Source organism: Cercospora beticola, chromosome 1 (genome assembly GCF_033473495.1).
Source record: "Cercospora beticola chromosome 1, complete sequence".
In the NCBI taxonomy this organism is placed as follows: Eukaryota; Fungi; Ascomycota; class Dothideomycetes; order Mycosphaerellales; family Mycosphaerellaceae; genus Cercospora; species Cercospora beticola.
This window is the reverse complement of record NC_088935.1, coordinates 2,654,707-2,674,181: the sequence shown is the minus strand read 5'-3', so window position 1 is coordinate 2,674,181 and position 19,475 is coordinate 2,654,707. Positions and strand designations below refer to the sequence as shown.

The window sequence follows — 19,475 nt, the reverse complement described above, 5'->3', positions numbered from 1 at the left end:
AGACGCCATAACTCCTCGCTAATATATCACTCCCCGGGTATCATACAAATTTCTTGACTTTTCCGTAACGCCTCCTGTCATTCGGCCTCGCCTCTCATGCAGCTTTCAGTCGCTGCAGGACGGTTGACAGGATCCATGTGTCTGTCCCTTTAGCCTTACGGGGATCCAGCTCAAGACCTGCGGAGCCACCAGTCAGCCGCTGGTCGGCCTGCAGATGGAAGATAGCTGGAAGGCATCGAGCAGTCTGCAGTGGCAACGAGCGTGTCTCGATAATTCCAGCATGACGAGTACTGTGCCGCCGCATGGACCAGAAACAAGCTTCACGATAGGAGCATCACATGAACTCACTGCTCTCCTGTGCGCTGCGTCGCAATTTGCGGTTGTAGATTTTGCGCTTGTCCTCTTTTCCCCATCTCAAATCAAAACTCTCCGGATTCACCATTGCCCGCGGATCGAAGCTGGATTCCTTATCCTCAATGGCAGCGACTATGCCTTCCAGATGGGAGCCTATCTCATCTTCTCGTGATGCGAAATAGCAGAGGTGGCCGTTCTTTGAGACGCGATGATGGAAGATCGGGGTTGTGATCTTGACTCGTGGCTGAGTGATGGGAAAGTCGGGAGGGATGAAGAGATCCATGTTGAAAATGCCACCACTGTAAAGAATGAGTCAGCGGTCGTCCCCAGTGATCTTTTACGCACTTACTCAAGGTTAGTCATCGGCTCGCCGAACAGCGTCAAATGCCACACAAATGGATTCTTGGCGTTCGATAGGCTGATCTCCATGTGTGAACCAGCATAAGAACCTCTGTTCCACTTGTCTTCGAGCTGTTTGAATTGGAAAGCGAGCTGAGTTGCCAGCTGTGTTGCATCAATCACTTGCTGGGCACCTTGTTGCTCCCAAGACCGAGCTTCCTCATCCAATCTTGCCAGAATATTCTCCATGCGCGCTCTGAGATTCTTGTAGGCAAAGTGTCCCTCCATACTGTTCGGCGGATACTCAAATTCCATTCGCTTGAACGCAGTGCCATCTCGTTGTACCTCACCGAACGTATCGATGGCCCGTGTATACGTATCGTAGTACCACAAGAATCGGCGCTTGATCAGGTCGGCAAAAGGATCCCACTGCCCCTGTTCGAGTGCGTTATAGGTCGCCTCCGCATCGTACTCATGTATCGATGCAGGCGTGGAAGTTCCATTTGTGCCACTGGCCAGCGGGGACTTGGGCGATTCAGGGGGCTCATCCGCGGGGCTGACTTTGATCTTCTTAAGAGCGGGCTCCGTCTTGTCTGGCGGAATCTGCAGCAGACCTTCCAGGCGTTGACACACTGACACCCTTAGCGTCTCATGCCGGATCTTAGCAATGTATGCGGTAGGATTGGGCTCCTCTTTCTTGTTGGTCTCGTAGCCCGGCTCATTCTCGTACGGGTTGCCAGACATCAGACTCTGGATACTGATCAAGACGCTCTCTAGGCCCTGTGCACTGCTCCACTCCTCGCCTGGCTGGCCACGCCATGTGCCCAAGATGGATAGACAGACCTTCCCTTCAGCGTAGATATTGGGGTTGAAGCGAGTGCGGCCGTTGTTGGTGGTGATGCAGCGGACGTGCGGCGACTTGATGGGATAGTCCTTAGAGAACTTCATGTCAAACTCGAAAAAGCCAAACTCGTACCTGCAGTGGACGATCAGCCGCGTGCAGGCGCCGCCTGCATGACAAGGCTACTCACGGTGTCTCAGGCGGTCCGACAATGAGGGCTCTCACGTTGCGAACGTCGCTGTCGCGACAAGCCACCGCGATGGACAGGTCCGTACCCTTCTGTGCCATCGCAATTTCTCGCGTGATCCGCGCAATAGCGCCGTTGGTATTCGAGTTCGACATGGCTGCGGTGGGTAGATCGGCGGGGCGGAGAGGTGGATGTCGGTGAGTAGGCAGCTCACTTGAGACACGGGGCGGAAAGGCGGCGGCTCATGGCCATCCGACGGGACCAGAGACTACTGGACACCGAGAGGTCGTGGTGCTGGTCGATCGTTGGCTCTGGAAGGTCAAAAGAAGAAGTGGAAGATGTGCAGTGCCAGCGAGAGGTGCACCGCCGCTAGTTGCGTTTCGAGCCGCCAAGCCAACAGGCAAGCTCGGCCCCTGCAGCCGGACTTCAACTTTACGTCCGAGTGAACAGCAGCATAGTTGCAGGCGACAAGTATTGGTACTACCAGCGGACGAGCACCATTGCTGGAAGTGCGCTCACACACTCAACTCTGCTGTCATCACGAAATCACGATGGTTGTCTTCGCACTTCTGATCATCAACAAAGCTGGTATTCGAACATCCTCTTCAGCGCTCTCGTGCTTTCAGACTGATATGGTACACAGGTGGCCTCGTCTACAATCGCACCTTTGCTCCCGGGCTGCAGAAATTGGATTCCAATGACTATCTCATCTTGGCTGGCACCTTTCACGGCATACACGCCATTTCCCGTAGCATAAATCCGGCGCCGCCGGTTCAGCCTATCCCTGGCAACAGGAGACCGCCCACCACCGGAATTGAGAGCCTGGAAAGCAGCCACTTTCGTCTAACGTGCTTTCAAAGCGCTACTGGGGTCAAGTTTCTGCTCTTTACCAGCCCTGAGCAGCCCAACACAGATCTCGTGGTGCGGAGGTGTTACGAGATCTACGGCGATTTTGTCATGAAGAATCCATTCTACAGCATGGAAATGCCCATACGTGTGGAGAAGTTTGACAGAGCCTTGGGGAGTTACTTGGTCAGGCCTGCTTGAGACGTCTCGCCATACGCCAGTGACCAAACCGTTCGAATGCGCGCAGCATCACCACAACCCATCATGCCATCAACCCGTGGAGGCAGTGATTCGTCACCCTGCGGCCGGTACATCGCATATCTACTGACAACGCGGACCTGACCGGCGCGAGCACAGCAGCCACAATCTGTGGCCGCGGTCCACCCGTAGGGCTGAGTTCGATCACACGCCAAGACATAAGGCTGACCAGGGTTGTCAGAGGGGACTTGTGCCAATTGTCATAACGCAGACTCGTCTAGGAGTGAAGAATGATATCTAAGGTGTGCAGAGTGCACAGTGCGACCGAAGCTCATATCTCCCCAAACCGAGAGCAATCGAATGTTCATATGCCCGTCATGTGTCCCGAATCAGAGGCACATGACATTTTCAGGATCGCACTGTGTCCCATGATAGCTTCATTGCCGCGCGCTCCAATTCCTCAGAACTCCAAGCCCCAGTGGTATCCTATGAAATGCAATCAAAATGTTTCGGTCTCCCCATCTAACAGCACTCTAAGCAGCATTCACCTGTGATATGTTAGACTTCTGATCAACCGCATTGTGCATGTTGGTATCACCCACAGCAGTCGGCGCAGCACTCGCATGCTTCGCAGCACATGAAACAACAACAGAAAGTTGCGAGGAACGTGGCCAGACATCCTTTCTCCTTGCCAGACCCCTTCTGCTCTGGTTGTTGTGGAGGGTAGCCTTGCTGGTACTGCATTGGCGGTGGAGGGCCACCATACTGAGGTTGGCCGCCGTACTGTGGTTGGCCGTATTGGGGCTGGCCGCTATTGGAACCGTCAGTGTCGCATCCCCACATCACGCCGGCGTGCCTGTTCTGCGTACTATGATTGTGGCGGGTATTGTGGCTGTTGGTTGTAGTAGCCCTGGTTCGACATGGTGAAGGCTCTGTCAAGTCAACACACGTTAGCTGGATGTCGTGAATGCGAACAGTAAGACTGATTCGGGTAGGACGTCGCAAGGGTGTCAAGGTCGCGGAAGCTGGACAGGAAGAACGCTCGTACCTGTTGCGGGTCGAGACTGGTGGATCAGGTCGTTGGATCAGGGTCTAAGATCGGCGGCAGGAGATGAGATGAGCTTGTGGAGGTACGAGACGAGGAAACTTGACAGCTGGAAGGAAGTGCTGTGGCTAGTGAAATCAGTGGATAAGAAAGGTGAAGAGAGAGCAACCAACGCGCGCGTGAACAGCAGGTCAGCAGCGCTGGAGCTCGAGCTCTTATTTTAAAGACTGACACGCGGCCGGCGCGGTCGTGGCTGTGAGCTCCTGCAGCTCCTCTGCCGAATCACGAGGCTTGATTCTAGACTGTGGACCAGGATCTGGTTATTCGCGCACGTCGCCGTAAAACCGCTGAGCCACCGTCCGGAAATCAAGCATGCACTTGGCTCTGCTAGTCCTGGTCGAGCTGGTGCTCGTCGTCACCGACAGGCGCACAGGCTCAATTTCGCTGGCAGCCAGGATGCCGCTCCGCTGTTCCGATGACATTCGAACACTGGGGCCAAGTTAAGCAAAAGAGAGATGTGGCTGGCGAGCTTGGCCTCTGGGCCAAAAGGCTTGTTACCTTGCTCGTAAACACGGCCAATCACCACTGTGCAATGTGAGCGCCTTCGCCGTGCCTACCGATATCGAGCCCGCATTACCCGATCGTTGTCCCTGATGAATCGAGTGGGGACTGCTCGTGGCGCGTAGCATCAACGCAGGTCGTGAGCTCAGTACAATAAACACAACCATTGTTAGCTAATCGTATGATGCACTGGCACTGCCTCAGCACATTGTTTGGTACTCAGGATGAGCCCTGCTTTCTTGATCATTTTCTATACAGGCTTGACAAGAGTTCCCTGTCCCGAGGATGAATAACGCCAACAATGTTTCTCCAACGCTTCAATGCTAATGCAAAGGCCCTCCGAACTATTATGCACCTTTCCCAATCTTCCATACGCCAGGCTACCATCCGGGCAAAGCCATGCGTCACTCATCACGTTCAAGTAAGCCCAGCACGTCCAGCTCTCTCTGGACGACATTCACAAATTCCTCACGATCCATGCCCGATGCCTTGGCCAACCGAAATAAGCTCTTGATGTCCGTACTGATATGTTGCTTCACAGCCAGCTGCGCGTGGTCATTCGCCGTGCTCATTTCTGCTGCCTTTTCTTCCAAGCGGTCGATACTAGAGTGTGAGGACGCTGGCGAGATCGGTCGTGGCATCGACAGCTGCTCGTGGGTCTTTTGTTCGGGGCTTCGCTCGTTCGCACTTGCTATCGCGGAGTCTTTCGCACCCCAAGCATCGTGTGGCTGCAAGGACGTTCGATACTCCGCAGAGTCCGCTCGTGCGGGTGCGGTAACGCTAGCCAGTGTGTGTCCATTTAATGAGCTCTGGCCCACTTCACCGGTATCTTCATCAGGATCGTGCGAATCCATTGCAGGCTGCACCTCTTCCCCATATCTGGCATAGTATTCATCCTCTTCTCTATCTGCAAGCTGATGTAAGCGCCCAGAGGTGAAAGGAGCCGGAGACCGCTTCGCAGGGGTCCTCGCCGGTGTCTCCCCTGGAGTCCTATCATATGCCGCCCAATAGTCATCGTTGGAATCGTCCACATCACTGCCATTGACTCCCTCTGCAGTATTGGCGCCTACTGTTGTCGGTGCATTGTATCCGGTTCCAGCTGCTTCGTTTGCTTCGGCCGCTGTATCGAACCAATCTGTACCGTCGTTCACGTCGCTCAGAGTACGTAGCTCCGTAAGCCGCCAACCTGCACCAGAAGACGCGTGCTCATCATTTTCACACCACACATATATCGGCAGCAAGCCAAACTGTTCCACTTCGAGCCGGACCTGCAGAGTCTCTTGATCCAGCCGGCGATACATCACAGCGCTGACATCTTCCAACTCGAGCTCTCCTGATACGGGGTGTGGCTCCAGATTTATTTGTCCCACAGCTTGTGGAAGTTTTGCGCCGCGGCCTACATCCCACGAGAGTAGAGGAAGCCAGCCGTCAGTCCTGCTTTGCGAGAGGAAGTTGACACGCTGTCGAAGTATGGGAGCGAGCAGAGGCAATAGTGCGGGCGGCGGCTGAGGCGAGACTGTCGAGGTAGCGAGGCATGCCAGAAGGGGAGGTAGAAGCTCGCGAGGTTCCGGAGCAAATGGCGGACTCGCCATTGCAGCGCTTCGTTGTCCCCAAAGTTTCCGCTCGTGAGGTGGAAGTAGTCACGGAGATGCAACAATTCGAGGTGGGGTGCTGGAAGTTCGACGTGGTAGGTTTCAGGTGGGAGGTGCTGAAGCTGCGTGGTAGCGCAATGCACGACAGAGGCAGCTGCTGGGAGAAGGAAAACAGTCTTGTACTTAGCTGTGGTTGCAGCCGGATAATGGTGGACCAGCGCGCATGAATGGATGTGGCCTTACTACGGCTATGTCCTGCTGGGACGGCGAGATGAAGTAGAGAGCGCACATGGCCTTCCAAGATTCCCTTGGTCCGAAGCAGAGGTAATTTGCCGGCGCAGCACCCAGCACATGGCACTTGGCGCCGTCACGTCGCGTCTGCCCGCGCCGAAAGACCAACGACGACCTGTTCAGCGACAACAACAGCACGGCGCATCAGCCCATGACGAGTCCACATCTCCGCCCAAACATGGCGTCGGCGTCAATGTCGCTCATCGGATGACCTTGGGTCAGTCTTCTCTGCGCGGTTCGAGAGCGGTCGCCCGCCGTACAAGTTTGTTTCAGCCAAGTCCTTTGGAGCGTCGTCGAATGGCTGTGCACACTCGACCTCACTTTCTCAGACGCTGAGTCGCGTGTCCGCTCTCTGCGTCTTCGATGGAACAGTCTTCCCACAACAATATGTCGTCCAGACATCATGCGGCCACATTCAGGCCATTCACGCGCTCAAGCCGTTGTGCCGGCTTGTATCACCGCGACAATAGTCGATAGTCCTATTGTCTTGAAGGCTTCACTCTCTGCTCTTTGCTCTTGCCATTTCTTCTGCTTCTTCCACTTCTTTCTGAATCTACTCACGGAGTTTTAGGCGTTGTTCAATTCGATTTGTCGTGCAGGCACGACACCATTCAGCTCGAGCTTTTCAATCTGCTTTCCCAACTCGATCCCAAGACTTTCGCGGCTTCAAGATGTGGAGGCGCTTCGGACAGTGCATTGCACTCGCAACACTTGGGCTCAGCGTCTCGTCGGTGTTGGCGATCCCTTCGCAGCTAAGCAGTCAACCTTCGCAGCCAAGCAGTCATCAGTCTGGCGGAGAGGAGCACATCGTCGTCATCGACAAGAGCAAACCAGTCCCTGCAAAGGTCGAGGAAATCCTGCGTCAACTGGATCTGAACACAACACATCCCGATGTCCGGCATATCTTTAATAACAGCTACTTCCAAGGCTTCTCTGCCTCCATGAAGTCTCACTGTCTCGACCTGTTGGCCAATATGACCGAAGTAACCATGGTAGAAAAGGCGACAACGGTCTCCCGCGGCAATGTTTACAGCACGCGCCCAAATGCCCCGTGGGGCTTGCAACGAATCTCTACGGCGTTGGCCCTGAAGGGCAGCGAATCTTCCTTGGATTACACGTACAATTTCGCCGACGATTCGCTCGGCAACGGTGTTGATATTTACATACTGGACACTGGTCTCTACGCACAGCACAATGTCTTTGGTGGACGCGCAAATATGCTATGGTCATTCGATGGAGACATGCGAGACAACGACGGCCACGGTAAGTCAACTTATCTCCCTCTGGTGGCGGCATGAAGATGCGAATGTCAGAAACACCGTGCTAAGTGCACGCACTAACCCATGCCCTCATTCTAGGCACGCATGTCTCTGGTACGGCCGCGGGTTCAATCCTCGGAGTGGCTTCGAAAGCTCAACTCTATGGTGTCAAGGCTCTCGACTCCAACGGTCTTGGCTCGTCGTCCGATGTCATCGCAGGCATAGACTATGTTATTAGACGTCACGAGGAGCAGCTTCGATCTGGCAAGGACTACACAGGTTCGGTCATATCAATGTCCCTGGCGACGTCAGAGCCTGTGCAAGCAATCGATGCTGCAGTCTCTGCTGCGCTCGCAGCTGGCATTCATGTATGTGTGGCGGCTGGCAACAATGGTGAAGATGCTTGTCAATCGTCACCCGCTTCCTCCGGAGGATCGAAAGGTTCAGCGATCACCGTCGGCGCGATTGATATGGATAACCAGCGAGCCTCCTTCTCGAATCACGGCTCCTGTGTAGACCTGTACGCGCCTGGAGTCAACATAATCTCAAGCTGGATCGGCAAGCCGAACATGGTCAACTCGCTGTCAGGGACTTCAATGGCGACTCCGCACGTTACAGGTATCATTGCTTATGCCATGAAGAACAAGACTTTGGCAGCGAGTCCGAGCCTGATGAAGGAATGGCTCCGAATGACGGCATTGCCGCTCGAGGATGGCACACTGTCGGCAAACAATGGTGTTCATGCCAGTAAGAGCTCTCGTAGGGCGATGAACGCGCCGATCAACAGGGCTCGCATCGGGCAGAGAAATGTATGGGCGTACTCGACAACCAAAGTTCCCATTGCTGGCGTAGCTCAGCTTCGAAAGTAGAAGATTAGCCGCAGCATCTTGCAGATTTAGCACTGCATTATGTACGCCGAAAACAACACCACATCAAATGTACCTCCTTCATGATATCACCCAGTTGTGACCCGACGTATGAGAGCTGCCGGCAGTATGCCAACATGGGTCTCCTGCATTGGAATCATGAAGAAGGCAAGCCACCCGGACGCGCTAGAGACGCGCGGTCAGGTTACTAGAGAAACTGTAGCTGTGCTTGGCGCGAGGTACTTCGGAGCCCAAAGCCTATGTATCTCAAATCGCTCACCATGTGTGCAGTGTTGAGATCGTACATGCACCAGGGCTCCGTGGCTACAGTGACTCCCTCCGACATCGATAGACGCTGCTCTCAGATATCCGAAAAAGACTCTGGCGCATGGCGGCCTCAACTCGAGTTGATGAACAGATCACAAATTGTGCAGAGCAGAGTTCAGCCGCATGGGAGGGGATCTGCACAGACCCGTTTCAGTCTGACGCCAACCCCAATGGTGCCTGCCCCCGGAACACAGCCGCGTGCCGCGTGCCGTTAGAACTATCGCGTCGAGTCGAGCATGCCTGCCGTGTCTGCCTTCTGCTTCTCGCCCTTCTGTTGCGCTGACTCCGTTCACCTTCCTCACTGTCCGTCGAGAAGGGTCGCATCATCTGATGGTCTGAGCGCCATGGCTGCCTAAAGCCTCTAGCCTCCGTTTCCTTCGCCCATCATCACCACCACCTTCACCACCACCGCCGTCACGAACGCCGTCCTCGCCGACCGCATCCCTCATGCGGGTGCCCATACCCAACATGGACACCTCTCCCCGGCCAGACACGCCAGAGGACAGCATGGACAATGAGGACTACGATGATGGACAGTCCACGCAGTTGACGCAGGAGATGCTGGATCCAAGGCGGCTGGGCCTCAATCATTCGGGACTTCACGCAGAAGACGTTGCAGATGTCATCTGCATTCTGCACCCCTCTACGCCGGCGGCCTACAAGTTGACACAAGAATACTCGAGGAAGAGCCCTCACTTCTGCCTTCAGTATCGCGACCTGCCTGCCGATCCCCCCGATCTCGACGAGGACATGACTTTTATTCTTGACGAAGAGGAGGCCGCAAGGCAGGGTCAAGCCCCGCTAGATTTGGCCTTTCGCTTCTCAGACAGGACGAAACAGCCACATTTGGGTCTCACCTTTGGGCGTAATCCTCAGTCCTGCGACATAGCCATCACGAGAGACAGCAATCGCCGGATCAGCAATACCCATTTCTGCATCCACTTGAATGAGACTGGCGTACTTATGATCAAGGACCTGAGTACCAATGGGACCATGGTTGATGACACTCTTCTTAAGGCGAGGACTAATCATCACCCTCATAGTCGCATGCTCACGCAAGGCTCCGTCATCCAGGTCCTTTCGCCCTCGCATGGAGAAATCATCAAATTCATCGTCCGGTTTCCGTCCCGCGATCCGCACTACCCAGCCTACGAGAATGCCATGCAGAACTATCTGATTCGACAGGCAGAAATTGTACGCCAGTGGCGGATCTCGAAGGGCCTCCCTGTAGGCCCTCCGGATTTCACTCCTCGCCGACACACAACTTTCACCGCGTTGATGCCAAACAACCAGTATGGCATGAGATGGAGCGGCGGCGAGAAGTACAACGTTGTAGGTCACATTGGCAAAGGGGCGTTTGCCAGTGTGTACCAATTGGCTACCAAGCTTGATGGCCACCTGTATGCCGCCAAAGAGTTGGAGAAGCGTCGCTTCATGAGAAATGGCGTCCTGGACACTAAGCTGGACAACGAGATGAGAATCATGCAGTCCATCAGCCACGACAGCGTGGTCGCATACCATGATTTCAAAGAGGTCGACGACTACCTCTACATCATCATGGAATATGTGCCGTGCGGCGACTTGCAACAGTACATTGGTCGGCATGGGCCTGTGCCGGAAGGTATGTCCAAGCAAATGGCTCATCAAGTATTGGACGCGCTGGATTATCTCCATAAGAAGAACATAACCCACCGCGACATCAAGCCGGACAACATCCTCCTCAAGTCCACAGACTCTAACAATTTCATCGTAAAATTATCCGACTTCGGTCTGTCCAAGGCGATTAACACAAGCGACACTTTTCTCAAGACCTTTTGTGGCACTTTGCTGTATTGTGCACCAGAAGTCTTTCCGCACTATGACTCCCATCCGCTCCCGCGAGGCGTCAAGCGTTCTCGTGAGCCCCGGGCCAATCGCAAATTTCACAGCTACAGCCACGCGGTTGACATATGGTCTTTCGGCGCGGTACTGTGGTACACGCTATGCCACAAACCACCGTTCGAAGGCATTGCCGACGCCACTGGACGTGGTATGTTTGACAACATTATGCACACCCCACTGGACACAAGCGAACTCGACAAGCATGGCATTTCGGACGCTGCAATCGATTTACTCGTATCGATGCTTGATACGGATCCTCTCACCAGATACTCTGCCGAAGACTGTCTCCGTCACGCCTGGTTCGGTCTGGAGGAGCCGCCTCAGCGACCATACGAAATAGCACTGCATGACATTCAGGAGGAGGACCAAGACGCGGTCTCTGGCGCCCAGGAGGATGTTGCATCTCTCAGCCTGGATGAGCGAGCCACTGCTGCTGCTGCTGCGCGTGGCCAACACCAGGAAGAAGTCAGCCTCAACGAATCCGATCTGGACTTCTTCGATCCTCGACAATCAAAGAGGATGAAGACATTGGAGCACGACGATCACGAGCACGAGCATGATGATTTGTTTGATTCCAGCCCGGACTTGCTGGGCTCCATCCCAATTGCTAATGCCGAAGGACAAGCACACGCTCAAGCATTGCAGGCCGCTGCTCCTGCGAACAGGCCGCCCAAGCTATTCGGAGAGATCAGCCAGTCAGACATGCGCCAGCAGGCACTTGGCAGACAGCGAACCGAGACTGAGCAGCTTGGGACCAGCTCAACTGAGTCACAGGTGGAGGTGCCTTCCAGCCAGAGTGAGGGAGCGATACACAGTGGCGCACACAATGGCAGTTTGCTGGGCACAGAAGTAATGGTGCGTGAGATGGATATTGAGTCGCCATTCTTGCCGAGCTCGTTTGATGTAAGTCAGGACGGCAGTGCACACTCCAGGCCATGCACACCTCTGGGTACGGACAATGGTAGCGCCAGGCATACTCCACAAGACTGGCCGCAGCAGGCTTGCGATGAAACACCCAGACAGCCAGTTTTCACACGCCGTTTTGCTGTTCCAGTATCAGCCTCCTGCTTCTACGATCCTGCGGACCCTTCAACACATAATGCCGAATACGCCTCCCGCGTGAGCGGGCACGACTTTGTCAACGAGCCAGACTACTATCCGAAAGAACGAATAGTCTTTCCGTCCAGTCGTGCCAGTAACAGGCAGCCAAGTGAATCACACAGCGCTCCAACACCGTCCATTGCTCCCGAACCGGAAGTGCGCCCTCCAAACAATCTTCCGATTGCGGTGAGTAATCCTCGCTCTATCGAGGCCTTGACCATCCCACATTGTGTCACCACTCGGAAAGGAGATCCAGTGGGCAGGCTCGTATCGACGCCGGACTCGTTCGCCGACATCACAGTAGACCTCAAACAGCGGAAGAACACCTTCGGTCGCGATAAATACTGCACAACTTCTTACGAGGACAAAATGGATACGAGAGTGGGAAAGCAAGCCTTCACGATATTCTTGCATGCTACAGGCATCGAGAACATTCCTGAGGGCGAAGAACACCTCGATCGCTTGCCTGGTGCATATGTTGGCATTCTCACGCATAGCAGCAACGGTGTGACTATCAACGGCCAGAGGTTGAACAAGGCGGAGCGCCCTGGCAGGCAAACGTACGGCAAACTGCACCATGGTGACGTTGTCGAAGTATGGCCACGCATCAAAGATCAGAAGGGACTGGCGTTCGTGGCCGAGATTTTCCAAGGAGAAGGCAAGAATCCTCGACCCGCCCATGCACCAGCGTTCGAGATTGAGATGGAGTCGTCTTACTCGGCCTACTCCTACGAGGCGGATTACGCGACTGAGAAGCCTCCGTATAACCAGAGCGCGACAGCGTAGTATAGCAGCATGCTTTTGGAGATTCGGCGATCGGGGGGGGATCAGGTCACAATCGCTGGGATGAGCCGCATCACAGTCAGCAACAATGTCAACGCACAATTGTTTCGGCACGGCGCACAAGCTAGATTGCTACTCTTGGGCGCTTCCACGAGCATGCAACGATGTATCATAGTCAGAACCACGCTCATCCTTCATCCTGTGCAATTGTCGTGGACCCCACATGTAGGCACGTTGGGTGACTTGGGTCGCATTCCCATGTCGCCGCTGATGTCACTGCCCAGCCCTCACAATCCACATGCGAAGGCTTGTGTGCGCACAAGCAGATGGAATGTAGCTTGGCTCGCACATAAGCAGCGCCAACGCTGAAGCCCAGATCACCTCCATCACTTATTATGGTAATTGACGGCAAGACGCTCGCAGCAGGCCTGGCCTGGAGAATGACGCTGTAACAAAGCGTAGTGCTGCATCACGGGCGAAGTGTGTTGCCTCAGGGTACGCGTGCACGGCACCCAAAACTTGAAAGTTTCGTGGCAAGCCCCCACCGAACCGACACTGCTGTGCATCCTTCGTCGAGTAGATCGCCTATCGTCCAATACCCACGCTTCATCGGCGTAATTGAGCCACGCTGACTGCACAGAACACATCTTGATGGTTCGGCACTACTTCAGCTGCTCAACTACGTCCCCTTCTTCCATCACTTGCCGCAGTGCCGATCACGCCTTCCTTGCACGCCTCTACCCGAGAAGGCGGATGTGACCTTTGACTACTTCTCTCCAATACGCGCGCTGCACTTGTGCGTCCTCTTTTTCTCCTCTCGCAACCAAAGTCTACCATAGTTCTCAACACTTCTGAACGTCGCATTCTCTACCAATTCGCGGTAAATGCTACTGTTCATCGACACCTTCTTCCATCAATTCTGCGGCTCTTCCGAGTCCGACTCAGACTGAGCAATCGCCATGTCCGTCGCACTCAAGAATGGCGATTCGCCTAAGGACGAAAAGTCAAAGCCCAGTTTTGGTGAAGATGGCTACTATGACGGCTTTGCTTCGTCGCCGGACGCTGCAGAGTCCGGAGGCCGCAAGAAAGTTCCAAAGAAGATGAACCGCATCGATGTACCTCGGACGAAGTCCATTGGAGGCTCCATCGCTGGACGCGCCGTCACGGACAGCAGCTCGGAGGACATCTCTGTCGAGAAGCAAATGGCGCTGGAGGAGGGAAATGCGATCAAGTACCGAACTTGTAGCTGGCAGAAGGTATGGTTGATTTTCGTTCGCCACCGAGGGCGCATGGATGCTGCATTCTTGCAACAAGTATGAAGCGTTTTACCGGCCGAGAGCGAACCAAAATCCATGATGAATATGCACAGTTTGTCCATGGACGCGGCCACAGCCTCGCTTGTCGTATCTCTGCGTTCATGCGGCGTATCGAGGCACATTGTCCCGCGAAGCGTGATATTCGCATACACAAGGTCGCGGCGAGGAGGCATCCATTGTCGTCGTTCGCGAATCTCCATCTGGCTGTCCGCGAATGAGCGCTGTTGTTGGATTGGAAAGAGGTCTGTTGAACTGTTACTGACAGTGCATACAGACTGCGGCGCTCCTCTTTTCGGAGTACATCTGCTTAGCCATCATGAGTTTCCCATACTCCTACGCCATCCTCGGTCTCGTACCCGGACTCATCCTCACTGTTGTCGTGGCTGCTATGGTGTTGTATACGAGCTTGCTCGTATGGTATGTATACGCCGATCACATTGTTCTCTGCAACTGTTAAGAATGTTTCAGGGAATTTTGCCTCCGCCATCCCGAAGTCAAAGATGTCTGCGACATTGGACAGATGCTTTTCTGGGGCAAGAAATGGGCATGGTATTTTACCGCTGTCATGTTCCTCCTAAACAACACCTTTATGTGAGCAGAAGTTGCCCCATTACGATGCTTGAGGTTCAGGCGAGACTGACTTGAACCTATAGCCAAGGATTTCACTGCCTTACAGGAGCCAAGTATCTCAACACGATGACGAACGGCAACAGCGGTGTCTGCACCATCGTGTTCTCTGCCATCGTAGCCATCGCATCCTGGGCCTGCTCCTTGCCACGTACGTTCGGCACACTTTCGACTTTGGCGGGATTCTCGGCTTTTTTCACCTTCATATCGGTCATCCTAGCGACCATTTTCGCAGGTATCGAGGACCATCCCACCGGTTATCCGAAACTAGGTGAGCCGACTGTGTACGCTGTGACCCCTAGCTCGGTCACATTCGTAGCTGGCATGAACGCCTTCATGAACATCAGCTACACTTTCATCGGCCAGATCACACTTCCAAGTTTTATCGCCGAAATGAAGAACCCGCGGGACTTCCCCAAGGCTCTATGGGCCGTCACCATTGCAGAGATAATTCTGTTCTCTCTAGTCGGCTCAATTGTCTACTCCAGGACTGGAACTGAGTATTACACTTCTCCCGCATTTGGCTCAATATCGAACGAAGTGTACAAGAAGGTGTCATTTTCGTTCATGGTGCCCACCATTCTTTTTTTGGGCGTCCTGTACGCCTCTGTCAGCGCTCGCTTCGTTTTCTTCCGGCTTTATGCTGGCACTCGACACATGACCAGCAATACCGTTGCTGGATGGGCCGGCTGGGCTGCTATCTTGGCGGTCACTTGGGTGCTGGCATTCATTATTGCAGAAGTGATTCCATTCTTCAGCGATTTGCTGTCGCTGATGAGCTCGCTCTTCGACAGCTTCTTCGGTTTCATCTTCTGGGGCACTGCATATATCAGAATGCGGAACGCAGACTATGGACCGGATTTCTGGAAGACGAGAGGCGTTCGAGGATACTTGGGGATCGCTCTCAACGTTTGCTTGATCGCGATTGGATTCTTGTTCCTGGGAGGCGGCACGTATGCCAGTGTGGAAAGTATCAGACAGGGGTACAAGGGCGAAGGCTTTGGAGGTAGGTGCAACACTGAAGCTTCCGTTTCTGAATACACACTGACACCTTTTCTTCTTTAGGTCCCTTCTCGTGCGCGTCCAATGGCGTTTGAGCTGGGAATCTGTATAGGTGTAGGTTTTGCATTGCATAAGGAATGATTGTCAGGGAAAATGAACAGTACTGCCAACGGAGTTCGGTATAATCGTCTACACAGTAACATGTAGTTTTATCGGTATGACAGTTGAGAACTCTTTTGGCTCAGCATCGTTACTGTAAGCATGTGAAGATGCGTGGCTGTCAAGTGCCGTGTGGGGTGTGCTGAAGCTCGTTGACCTGACGTAAGGCCCACACACAGCTGGCAACTGGAGCTCTCTTCACTCGCTCCACTGTTGGAAGCAACCCAATACCTCCAACGTTTCGCTACCAGACCAGCTTCTCTGTGCACTCACTTCGCGCCATGGCTCCCACTCCAGCGTCCCTGCTGGGCTTCGTTGACTTCAGCCAACCCTCTCTCTGGAGTAAGTCTTCCTCGGACTTCGCAAGCCACACCCCGAGCCGCCCACTGACCCTGTATCTGTAGTTTCCGCCGCCTCAATCGTGTTCAATCCCACCTTCTGGAACATTGCAGCGCGCAGCGAATACCACAACAAAACCATCACTAAGCTCGCTGGCGGCAACCCTCGCTATGGCTGCTACGCCCTCGCCGTGACCATCTTCTCCATCGGTATCATCCGGGACGCACTCTACGAGCGAGCTCTTCGCGCCCAACCTTCCCACCCACTTCTCGAAGGCTTCGTGTCGCAGGCTTTGGCTGTTGGATTAGTTGCAAGTGGTAACGTTCTTGTTCTGTCAAGCATGTGGGCATTGGGGATAACAGGCACATACCTCGGCGATTACTTTGGCATCCTCATGGACGAGATCGTGACCGGGTTTCCATTCAACGTCTCGGGATCACCGATGTACTATGGGAGTACCATGAGCTTTATTGGAACTGCCCTGTGGTTCGGCAAGCCTGCGGGACTTGTGCTGAGTGCCCTCGTTTATGTGGTCTACGAAATCGCGCTGCGCTTCGAGGATCCATTTACGTCCCAGATCTACGCGAAGAGAGACCAAGAGCAGAAGAAGAAATCAAAATAAGTGTGAAAGAGTGAAGAAGGAGATGAAGATGTCGGCATGAAGGAATGGCTGAGAAGTCTTGCATTGCACGCAGGGAAGATCATGGCTTGCTTAAGGCGACCGGCCTAAACACCAAAACGGCGAAACAGGGAGTTTATACTGATAGAGAGATACCCAAGTCTGGAGAATAAAAGACCTCAACGTCTTGTTCCAATTCGAAGAAATGCTAGAATACAGCAATGTGGGAAAGTCAATATTGCCCTTACATGTTCTTTTCTGCTGACTTCAATTGGCCACTGCAATGGCACGTTCGAAGGATTTTTTCGTCTTCGTGTTGCTCGTGGCTCGCATACGTGGGGTGGGCTTTTGAAAAACCAGCCGGTCATGCAGTGAATGGCATCGTGCTTGATTACCACCTTCGCGAACGCGTGTTGCGAAGTGTACGGAGTATTCTAAGACACATCTCATCTAATACACATTCCCATCGTTTGATTCAGCTTGCGGATGGTTTCATCAAACGCTGTGAAAGCAGCTCGCCTTGCAGCGGCGTCCTCATTTCGCCTGGTAATGATCAGCTCGATGCAATGAAGGGTAAACGCAATAGTTGGAACAAACATCGGTGGCATATCTCCCATTGGACTTCTCGTCCACCATACAAACATGAGGTTCTTGACGATGCGGTGCTCCATTCCCCGAGATGCTGCTGCACCTCTCAGAAACTCCAAGGTTCTCTCAATTTCTTTGGCATTGAACTGCTCTCGCTCTGAGGAGCGGAACGCATTCCTGAGCCGATCTCGTGCTACATAGCGCTGGGGCTTTGCGTATTGTACGGCTCGAAGTAGATGTTGGTATAGATGGCGATAGGCCAGCAGGATCTGTTGCCGGCTCGCTTCCATCAAGCAGCTGATGTATTGTATGAAGAGTGTTGCACAAGTTGGGGTGCTTTTGTGTTTCAGCGCGTGGCTTGCGGAGCCAATAGGGAAGCGCAGTTGCCTGGCTCAGAAGTGGCATATATTATTGAGCCCTCCCTCCTCCACATTGACTTCCTCGCCGCATCCGGTATTTTCAGACTCTCCAAAGCCGCAGCTCATGCTTTGCAGAGGCGTTGTACGAGTGTCAAGAGCACCATGTAGACGATATTCGACACTCCGTCACGCTCGTCCAATCCCGGTACTGTCCGACGCGACTCTGGAGACATTCCGCCGTGAAGCCTTCGAGCCTGGGAAACCTGCGCTATTTCCTCGCAAGCATTTCGAGACCATACCGGCTCTCCAGCGATGGTTTGAGAATGCAAAGCATGGCCGGGTGGCCCTGGATGTCGCCTACCTCTCCAAGTTCGGGGCAACTATAGTTCCTCTTGAGATCACGAACAATGGCCAGTTCGTCCGAGTGGAACACTCACTGAGCTTTTTCCTAGAGTGCGTCAAGGCCTCCACGTCCCGCTATCGCAAAAGGCACAACCGCTACTTCTCAGCATATGTGCCGCATGCGAGAGCTATCGTGAAACGGGAGACCGAATCTAACGACTTCTTCACTAGCACCTCCACTGTCACGACTCCAACGGCACGGGTTTATCTGGCACAGGCCTCACTCTCCGACTTCCCCAAAGCTCTCCGCGACGACGTACCGACGCCTGAGGTGGTGTTGCAAGCTGGCAAAGGAGACATCTATGGCTCTTCTCTATGGATAGGACAGGCTCCGACCTATACACCGCTGCACAGAGATCCCAATCCGAATGTGTTTGTGCAACTTGCTGGAAAGAAGAAGATCAGGTGTTTCGCGCCGCAGGTGGGCTATGCCATCTTCGCCAAAGTTCAAGAGCAGATTGGTGGGAGTGCCGTAGCAACGATGCGAGGAGAAGAGATGATGCAGGGAGAAGAGAAGCAGGCATTGGAGAACGAGGTCTGGCAATCAGAAGGAAGTCATATGGAGCATTGTTTCGAGGCCGAGGTCGATAGCGGCGATGGCATTTACATACCCAAGGGCTACTGGCACAGCGTCAAAGGCGAAGGGAATGGCATCGTCGGATCGGTGAGCCAGGCCCTCAGTTTTGACATTTGTCTTTGTGCTGACGCATGCTCTAGGTGAACTGGTGGTTCAGATGATCCGCCGCCCCCTCCACAGGCCAGTCTGATCACTTGTTACTAATTGCATCACCGCCGGAATCCTTGTGCTAGCTTGAGGGTATGCACGACTTTGACCACGTTCCGGAGACCATTGCCGCCACATTGCCTACTCCGTTGTGGTGATATGCCCGGGGATGCCGATCGGAGTCTGCATGAGATCCTCAAACACGCACTCGCTCCTCAGCCGCGTACTTGATGCCTCCATGCAGCCCGTTCACCGACTGCGACGCGAGCCGACCCACCTACACATGTAAGAAGGATTGCCTTGGCTTGGCTGATTCGACACTTTACCTCCGCGGCGTAGGAACAGCTGTAGGGCTACCAGGTGCCTTGCACCTGGCCGCATCGAAGAAATACTCCTGTGAGAGTCGCATGCACCTTCGTAATATGCGAAGTTCCGTCATGCGTGTTTGTGCTTGTACGAGCTCGTCCCAAGGATCTGCCTTTCAGCTCGCTCTTGGCGCAGGAGATGGAGCTGCCAACACAAGGCTGACGATGGGCTGCAGCCGTGTGGCACTGCACACGACACGACAAAAGTCTGTTTCGTCGGCCCCGGCGCAGAGTCGATGCGGAGATTCGACGTCGCACAACTTCTGCGAAACAAAGGGCAGTCGAACAACCGCACTCTGCTCAGAGAAATAAGCTTGCAGAAGCATAGTTGTTTGGTCTAGCAGACTCTCACCTAAGGAATATGCCACGCAGCTACGTCTTGCTTTACCTTCAAGCTGACGGGAGCTTATCCTTGGTATTCGGCGCAACTTTTCTTGGGAGGAGCGCTATGCTGGCACGGCATTCGAAAACATAGCCACGAATTCTTGGAGGGCTGCCTCTAGG

General features: G+C 54.0%; 10 protein-coding genes across 10 annotated transcripts; 6 read left to right on the top strand and 4 right to left on the bottom strand.

Annotated features, from left to right (window-relative positions):
- Positions 1-94: 94 nt before the first annotated feature.
- Positions 95-1,876, bottom strand: RHO25_001050 (uncharacterized protein; the record flags this gene model as incomplete). The annotated part of the gene is made up of 4 exons (XM_065602070.1): positions 95-177; positions 349-653; positions 704-1,669; positions 1,725-1,876. The coding sequence occupies 4 exons, from the start codon at positions 1,874-1,876 to the stop codon at positions 95-97; spliced, it is 1,506 nt and encodes a 501-aa protein (XP_065458142.1).
- A 396-nt stretch (positions 1,877-2,272) lies between these two features.
- On the top strand, positions 2,273-2,768 carry RHO25_001049 (uncharacterized protein; the record flags this gene model as incomplete). Its single annotated transcript, XM_023593659.1, has 2 exons — positions 2,273-2,309; positions 2,365-2,768. 2 exons carry the CDS (start codon positions 2,273-2,275, stop codon positions 2,766-2,768), a joined length of 441 nt encoding a protein of 146 aa, XP_023459667.1.
- A 519-nt stretch (positions 2,769-3,287) lies between these two features.
- RHO25_001048 (uncharacterized protein) lies at positions 3,288-3,687 on the bottom strand (the record flags this gene model as incomplete). The annotated part of the gene is made up of 3 exons (XM_023593658.2): positions 3,288-3,313; positions 3,368-3,576; positions 3,635-3,687. The coding sequence occupies 3 exons, from the start codon at positions 3,685-3,687 to the stop codon at positions 3,288-3,290; spliced, it is 288 nt and encodes a 95-aa protein (XP_023459676.1).
- Positions 3,688-4,775: 1,088 nt separating this feature from the next.
- Positions 4,776-5,963, bottom strand: RHO25_001047 (uncharacterized protein; the record flags this gene model as incomplete). The annotated part of the gene is made up of 1 exon (XM_023593657.2): positions 4,776-5,963. One exon carries the CDS (start codon positions 5,961-5,963, stop codon positions 4,776-4,778), a length of 1,188 nt encoding a protein of 395 aa, XP_023458555.1.
- Positions 5,964-6,925: 962 nt separating this feature from the next.
- Positions 6,926-8,382, top strand: RHO25_001046 (uncharacterized protein; the record flags this gene model as incomplete). Its single annotated transcript, XM_023593656.1, has 2 exons — positions 6,926-7,517; positions 7,613-8,382. 2 exons carry the CDS (start codon positions 6,926-6,928, stop codon positions 8,380-8,382), a joined length of 1,362 nt encoding a protein of 453 aa, XP_023459674.1.
- A 792-nt stretch (positions 8,383-9,174) lies between these two features.
- Positions 9,175-12,474, top strand: RHO25_001045 (uncharacterized protein; the record flags this gene model as incomplete). Its single annotated transcript, XM_023593655.2, has 1 exon — positions 9,175-12,474. One exon carries the CDS (start codon positions 9,175-9,177, stop codon positions 12,472-12,474), a length of 3,300 nt encoding a protein of 1,099 aa, XP_023459675.2.
- Positions 12,475-13,430: 956 nt separating this feature from the next.
- Positions 13,431-15,511, top strand: RHO25_001044 (uncharacterized protein; the record flags this gene model as incomplete). The annotated part of the gene is made up of 5 exons (XM_023593654.2): positions 13,431-13,727; positions 14,062-14,204; positions 14,256-14,378; positions 14,441-15,420; positions 15,480-15,511. The coding sequence occupies 5 exons, from the start codon at positions 13,431-13,433 to the stop codon at positions 15,509-15,511; spliced, it is 1,575 nt and encodes a 524-aa protein (XP_023459672.1).
- A 345-nt stretch (positions 15,512-15,856) lies between these two features.
- Positions 15,857-16,536, top strand: CHOL2 (Phosphatidyl-N-methylethanolamine N-methyltransferase; the record flags this gene model as incomplete). The annotated part of the gene is made up of 2 exons (XM_023593653.2): positions 15,857-15,917; positions 15,980-16,536. The coding sequence occupies 2 exons, from the start codon at positions 15,857-15,859 to the stop codon at positions 16,534-16,536; spliced, it is 618 nt and encodes a 205-aa protein (XP_023459673.1).
- Positions 16,537-16,979: 443 nt separating this feature from the next.
- Positions 16,980-17,411, bottom strand: RHO25_001042 (uncharacterized protein; the record flags this gene model as incomplete). The annotated part of the gene is made up of 2 exons (XM_023593652.2): positions 16,980-17,076; positions 17,131-17,411. 2 exons carry the CDS (start codon positions 17,409-17,411, stop codon positions 16,980-16,982), a joined length of 378 nt encoding a protein of 125 aa, XP_023458548.1.
- A 193-nt stretch (positions 17,412-17,604) lies between these two features.
- RHO25_001041 (uncharacterized protein) lies at positions 17,605-18,620 on the top strand (the record flags this gene model as incomplete). Its single annotated transcript, XM_023593651.2, has 3 exons — positions 17,605-17,933; positions 18,054-18,546; positions 18,600-18,620. The coding sequence occupies 3 exons, from the start codon at positions 17,605-17,607 to the stop codon at positions 18,618-18,620; spliced, it is 843 nt and encodes a 280-aa protein (XP_023459671.1).
- Positions 18,621-19,475: the final 855 nt, after the last annotated feature.